Genomic DNA, 7,602 nt, shown 5'->3' with positions numbered 1-7,602 from the left:
AACATAATTTTCATTTTGCTCTTATTTTTAGTTCATTAGTTAATAAATTCAAACAAAATATTATAGGAGTATTTAATAAGGATACTAATTTTCCTAATTTGTATGCAAAAACTTTAATGACAAACGTAGTGAGTATTTAATTAACAATCAATGCCTGAAACATAGAAATCAATTTAAAAATGTTACTCTTAGAGCTAACTAAATTAATAAAGAAATTATGGTTTTGTAAAACAACTAAGAATGTTATTTTATCAACTAATACAAAACATCATCAATAACATTCAAAACCAGCGGACTACTATATATATATACACTTATAAATCATGGTAGTTGAAAAAAACAAAACAATTCAAAAAAGAAGTTAAAAAGTAATTATAAAGAATGGAGACTAAGACAATTTTCATGGCATTTTTCATAATGACCACTTTAGTATCATATGCGTATCCAAGTTCTGGTCAAGAAGATGTTGACGTTGAACCACTGGTCAATCCAGGTCGCGAGTTTGATACATTGGATGTGATATCACCGGCTTCGCAAGATTACAATATTTATATGCTAGAGATCCTCCCACCAAAATACAAAATGTATGTCGAAACCTGCATGGACAAGATGGAACCCATTGGGAAATGTGGTCTCTATGTTATTAAAGAGATTCTTACGAATGAACCTGTTTCAAGAGAGTGTTGTCTGAAGGTAGTAAGAGCTGGAAAAGAATGCTTCATCGAGACTAATAAGTTGATGTTTCAATTTTATCAACTCAAACGCTTTGCTTCTCAAGTTTCTTTCAAAATTAATGAGGTTTGGAACAGATGTTCTGCAGAAGTTGAAAGTCCTTCATCATCTGCTGATTTTGCGATTTAGTTATCTTGATTGAAGATTTTGTTTTATTATATGATGTATTATGAAATAATGGTTTGTTATAATTTTATAACTATATAAATAAAATAAACTTTTCATTACTTATTCGGTTTCCTAACTCTAATATTGTATATAAAAACTCTAATGTTATTGTATATAAAAACTCTAATGTGATATCTTGGGTTGTTCTAACTAGTGTAAGTCTACCATAGTTTTTTAGTTTATTAAATATAAAACATAATTGCACATGAATCTTGTTAAACAAAATCATATATTTCTTTCTTTGTAACAAGAACAAATTATGTTGTTTGAAAATAAAGTAGATTTATAAAAACAAATAAATATTGAGAGAACGCTATAAGGAAAAAATGAAAATTTGTAACTTTCATTTTTCATGAACAAAAACGTTAATCTCATTTTTCTGATCCTAGCTGTGACCTAATATGAAAATTTGTTATAGAGATTTGAGAATTAATTATCTATATCACTTTTTCAATGTTTTCCATAAAAGATATAAATTCTTTTGTTTTTCAAGGTACATATCTTCTCTTATTTTGTAATAATCCACATATAGAATGAAATCATCTTTGTGTTCACATGATCAAAATATAGATTCTCATGAGGAGACTGATCAGAGAGACAATTACTTGATCAAATGGACAATATGATTATGCTTAATGGCCTAATACTCTATATGAAAAGAGCATCATGTTTGAACAATTCAAAAGCTTTTATTCAAGTATAACCAGTAAGAAATCAGATAAACATAAACTCCAGAGGGATCAACGAACCAGAAGAATTTTTTTTTATGATTGTCTATGTTCTTGATATTTATCTCAAACAATGTTTCAAGTTATATATCCAGAGTCTTCTTCTTCTTCTTCACTAGATATAGCTATTCCGATTCTTTGTAAAAAAGCATATATACTTCATCTACAAATCTTCTTTGGTTTACCGAAGTCATCACTATATTTAGACCATGAAATTATTTCAAGAAACATAGATCCAAGTTTCAATTAGTTACAGTTTTTTACTTATGTGAAATATTACTTCCTATGTTTCATATTAAATGTAATTTTGTTTTTTTTACATGTCTTTATACGATTTTCATACATATTTAAACTTAATTTTCATTTTGCTCCTATTTTTAGTTCATTAGTTAATAAATTCAAACAAAATATTATAGGAGTATTTAATAAGGATAAAACCAAAATTACTAATTTTCTTAATTTGTATGCAAAAACTTTAATGACAAACATAGTGAGTATTTAATTAACAATCAATTCCTGAAACATAGAAATCAATTTAAAAATGTTACTCTTAGAGCTAACTAAATTAATAAAGAAATTATGTTTTTGCAAAACAACTAAATTTTTTATTATATTAATTAATACAAAACACCATCAATAACATTCAAAACCACTTGACTACTATATATAAACAATTATAAATCATGGTAATAGGAAAAAAAAACAAAACAATTCAAATAAGAAGTTAAATAGTAATCATAAAGAATGAAGACCAAGACCATTTTTATGGCATTTTTCATAATGACCACTTTAGTATCATATGCGTATCCAAGTTTTGGTCGAGAAGATGTAGACGTTGAACCACTGGTCAATCCGGGTCGCGAGTTTGATACATTGGATGTGATATCACCGGCTTCGCAAGATTACAATATTTATATGCTAGAGATCCTCCCACCAAAATACAAAATGTATGTCGAAACCTGCATGGACAAGATGGAACCCATTGGAAAATGTGGTATCTATGTTATTAAAGAGATTCTTACGAATGAACCTGTTTCAAGGGAGTGTTGTCTGAAGGTCGTAAAAGCTGGAAAACAATGCTTCATCGAGACTAATAAGTTGATGTTTCAATTTTATCAACTCAAACGCTTTGCTTCTCAAGTTTCTTTCAAAATTAATGAGGTTTGGAACAGATGTTCTGCAGAAGTCATCATCTGATGATTTCACGAGTTAGTTCTCTTGATTGAATATTTTGTTTTATTATATGATGTATTATGAAATAATGGTTTGTTATAATATTCTAACTATATAAATAAAATCAACTTTTCATTACTTATTCGTTTTCCTAACTCTAATATTGTATATAAAAAAATCTAATGTGATATCTTGGGTTGTTTTAACTAGTGTTTGTCAAGCATAGTTTTTAGTCTATCTACCATAAAATTTAATTGCACATAAATCTTGTTAAACAAAATCGTATATTTCTTTCTTTGTAACTCGAACTAATTATGTTGTTTGAATATCAAGTAAATTTATAGAAACAAATATATAGTGAGAGAACGCTATAAGGAAAAAAATACAATATGTAACTTTCATTTTTCGTGAAACAAAAATGTTAATCTCATTTTTAAGATCCTAGCTATGACCTAATATGAAAATTCTTTATAGAGATTTGTGAATTAATTATCTATATCACTTTTACAATGATTTCCACAAAATATATAATTTCTTTGGTTTTTTAAGGTATATATCATCTCTTATTTTGTAATAATCCACATATAGAATGAAATCATCTTTGTGTTCACAGGATCAAAATATAGATTCTCATGAGGAGACTGATCAGAGAGACAATTACTTGATCAAATGGACAATATGTTTATGCTTAATGGCCTAATACTCTATATGAAAAGAGCATCATGTTTGAACAATTCAAAAGCTTTTATTCAAGTATAACCAGTAAGAAATCAGATAAACATAAACTCCAGAGGAATCAACGAACCAAGAGAATTTTTTTTATGATTGTCTATGTTCTTGATATTTATCTCAAACAATGTTTCAAGTTATATATCCAGAGTCTTCTTCTTCTTCTTCACTAGATATAGCTCTTCCGATTCTTTGCAAAAAAGCATATATACTTCATCTACAAATCTTCTTTGGTTTACCGAAGTCATCACTATATTTAGACCATGAAATTATTTCAAGAAACATAGATCCAACTTTCAATTAGTTACAATTTTTTACTTATTTGAAATATTACTTCCTATGTTTCATATTAAATGTAATTTTGTTTTTTTTAAATGTCTTTATACGATTTTCATACATATTTAAACATAATTTTCATTTTGCTCTTATTTTTAGTTCATTAGTTAATAAATTCAAACAAAATATTATAGGAGTATTTAATAAGGATAAAACCAAAATTACTAATTTTCTTAATTTGTATGCAAAAACTTTAATGACAAACATAGTGAGTATTTAATTAACAATCAATTCCTGAAACATAGAAATCAATTTAAAAATGTTACTCTTAGAGCTAACTAAATTAATAAAGAAATTATGTTTTTGCAAAATAACTAAAAATGTTATTATATTAATTAATACAAAACACCATCAATAACATTCAAAACCACTTGACTACTATATATAAACAATTATAAATCATGGTAATAGGAAAAAAAAACAAAACAATTCAAAGAAGAAGTTAAATAGTAATCATAAAGAATGAAGACTAAGACAATTTTTATGGCATTTTTCATAATGACCACTTTAGTATCATATGCGTATCCAAGTTTTGGTCGAGAAGATGTAGACGTTGAACCACTGGTCAATCCGGGTCGCGAGTTTGATACATTGGATGTGATATCACCGGCTTCGCAAGATTACAATATTTATATGCTAGAGATCCTCCCACCAAAATACAAAATGTATGTCGAAACCTGCATGGACAAGATGGAACCCATTGGAAAATGTGGTCTCTATGTTATTAAAGAGATTCTTACGAATGAACCTGTTTCAAGGGAGTGTTGTCTGAAGGTCGTAAAAGCTGGAAAACAATGCTTCATCGAGACTAATAAGTTGATGTTTCAATTTTATCAACTCAAACGCTTTGCTTCTCAAGTTTCTTTCAAAATTAATGAGGTTTGGAACAGATGTTCTGCAGAAGTCATCATCTGATGATTTCACGAGTTAGTTCTCTTGATTGAATATTTTGTTTTATTATATGATGTATTATGAAATAATGGTTTGTTATAATATTCTAACTATATAAATAAAATCAAATTTTCATTACTTAATCGTTTTCCTAACTCTAATATTGTATATAAAAAAATCTAATGTGATATCTTGGGTTGTTCTAACTAGTGTTTGTCAAGCATAGTTTTTAGTCTATTTAAAATAAAATTTAACTGCACATGGATCTTGTTAAACAAAATCGTATATTTCTTTCTTTGTAACTCGAACAAATTATGTTGTTTGAATATCAAGTAAATTTATAGAAACAAATATATAGTGAGAGAACGCTATAAGGAAAAAAATACAATATGTAACTTTCATTTTTCGTGAAACAAAAATGTTAATCTCATTTTTAAGATCCTAGCTATGACCTAATATGAAAATTCTTTATAGAGATTTGTGAATTAATTATCTATATTACTTTTACAATGATTTCCACTAAATATATAAATTCTTTGGTTTTTTAAGGTATATATCATCTCTTATTTTGTAATAATCCACATATAGAATGAAATCATCTTTGTGTTCACATGATCAAAATATAGATTCTCATGAGGAGACTGATCAGAGAGACAATTACTTGATCAAATGGACAATATGTTTATGCTTAATGGCCAAATACTCTATATGAAAAGAGCATCATGTTTGAACAATTCAAAAGCTTTTATTCAAGTATAACCAGTAAGAAATCAGATAAACATAAACTCCAGAGGAATCAACGAACCAAGAGAATTTTTTTTATGATTGTCTATGTTCTTGATATTTATCTCAAACAATGTTTCAAGTTATATATCCAGAGTCTTCTTCTTCTTCTTCTTCTTCACTAGATATAGCTCTTCCGATTCTTTGCAAAAAAGCATATATACTTCATCTACAAATCTTCTTTGGTTTACCGAAGTCATCACTATATTTAGACCATGAAATTATTTCAAGAAACATAGATCCAACTTTCAATTAGTTACAATTTTTTACTTATTTGAAATATTACTTCCTATGTTTCATATTAAATGTAATTTTTTTTTTTAAATGTCTTTATACGATTTTCATACATATTTAAACATAATTTTCATTTTTCTCTTATTTTTAGTTCATTAGTTAATAAATTCAAACAAAATATTATAGGAGTATTTAATAAGGATAAAACCAAAATTACTAATTTTCTTAATTTGTATGCAAAAACTTTAATGACAAACATAGTGAGTATTTAATTAACAATCAATTCCTGAAACATAGAAATCAATTTAAAAATGTTACTCTTAGAGCTAACTAAATTAATAAAGAAATTATGTTTTTGCAAAATAACTAAAAATGTTATTATATTAATTAATACAAAACACCATCAATAACATTCAAAACCACTTGACTACTATATATAAACAATTATAAATCATGGTAATAGGAAAAAAAAACAAAACAATTCAAAGAAGAAGTTAAATAGTAATCATAAAGAATGAAGACTAAGACAATTTTTATGGCATTTTTCATAATGACCACTTTAGTATCATATGCGTATCCAAGTTTTGGTCGAGAAGATGTAGACGTTGAACCACTGGTCAATCCGGGTCGCGAGTTTGATACATTGGATGTGATATCACCGGCTTCGCAAGATTACAATATTTATATGCTAGAGATCCTCCCACCAAAATACAAAATGTATGTCGAAACCTGCATGGACAAGATGGAACCCATTGGAAAATGTGGTCTCTATGTTATTAAAGAGATTCTTACGAATGAACCTGTTTCAAGGGAGTGTTGTCTGAAGGTCGTAAAAGCTGGAAAACAATGCTTCATCGAGACTAATAAGTTGATGTTTCAATTTTATCAACTCAAACGCTTTGCTTCTCAAGTTTCTTTCAAAATTAATGAGGTTTGGAACAGATGTTCTGCAGAAGTCATCATCTGATGATTTCACGAGTTAGTTCTCTTGATTGAATATTTTGTTTTATTATATGATGTATTATGAAATAATGGTTTGTTATAATATTCTAACTATATAAATAAAATCAAATTTTCATTACTTATTCGTTTTCCTAACTCTAATATTGTATATAAAAAAATCTAATGTGATATCTTGGGTTGTTCTAACTAGTGTTTGTCAAGCATAGTTTTTAGTCTATTTAAAATAAAATTTAACTGCACATGGATCTTGTTAAACAAAATCGTATATTTCTTTCTTTGTAACTCAAACAAATTATGTTGTTTGAATATCAAGTAAATTTATAGAAACAAATATATAGTGAGAGAACGCTATAAGGAAAAAAATACAATATGTAACTTTCATTTTTCGTGAAACAAAAATGTTAATCTCATTTTTAAGATCCTAGCTATGACCTAATATGAAAATTCTTTATAGAGATTTGTGAATTAATTATCTATATTACTTTTACAATGATTTCCACTAAATATATAAATTCTTTGGTTTTTTAAGGTATATATCATCTCTTATTTTGTAATAATCCACATATAGAATGAAATCATCTTTGTGTTCACATGATCAAAATATAGATTCTCATGAGGAGACTGATCAGAGAGACAATTACTTGATCAAATGGACAATATGTTTATGCTTAATGGCCTAATACTCTATATGAAAAGAGCATCATGTTTGAACAATTCAAAAGCTTTTATTCAAGTATAACCAGTAAGAAATCAGATAAACATAAACTCTAGAGGAATCAACGAACCAAGAGAATTTTTTTTATGATTGTCTATGTTCTTGATATTTATCTCAAACAATGTTTCAAGTTATATATCCAGAGTCTTC

The 7,602-nt window shown here is 27.0% G+C and overlaps 1 protein-coding gene across 1 annotated transcript; it reads left to right on the top strand.

Moving 5' to 3' along the window:
• The first annotated feature begins 318 nt into the window (after nt 1–318).
• On the top strand, nt 319–861 carry LOC125580333 (protein DOWN-REGULATED IN DIF1 11-like). Its single transcript, XM_048744681.1, has one exon. The coding sequence runs from the start codon at nt 382–384 to the stop codon at nt 859–861; it is 480 nt and encodes a 159-aa protein (XP_048600638.1). The 5' UTR covers nt 319–381.
• Nucleotides 862–7,602: the final 6,741 nt, after the last annotated feature.

The sequence above is a fragment of the Brassica napus genome, chromosome C1, assembly GCF_020379485.1.
Source record: "Brassica napus cultivar Da-Ae chromosome C1, Da-Ae, whole genome shotgun sequence".
Lineage (NCBI taxonomy): Eukaryota > Viridiplantae > Streptophyta > Magnoliopsida > Brassicales > Brassicaceae > Brassica > Brassica napus.
This window is presented reverse-complemented; position numbering and strand designations above follow the sequence as displayed.

What these genes read in the sequence shown, in the direction of transcription:
- LOC125580333 (XM_048744681.1), top strand. Translation starts at nt 382, where the DNA reads ATGGAGACTAAGACAATTTTCATGGCATTTTTCATAATGACCACTTTA.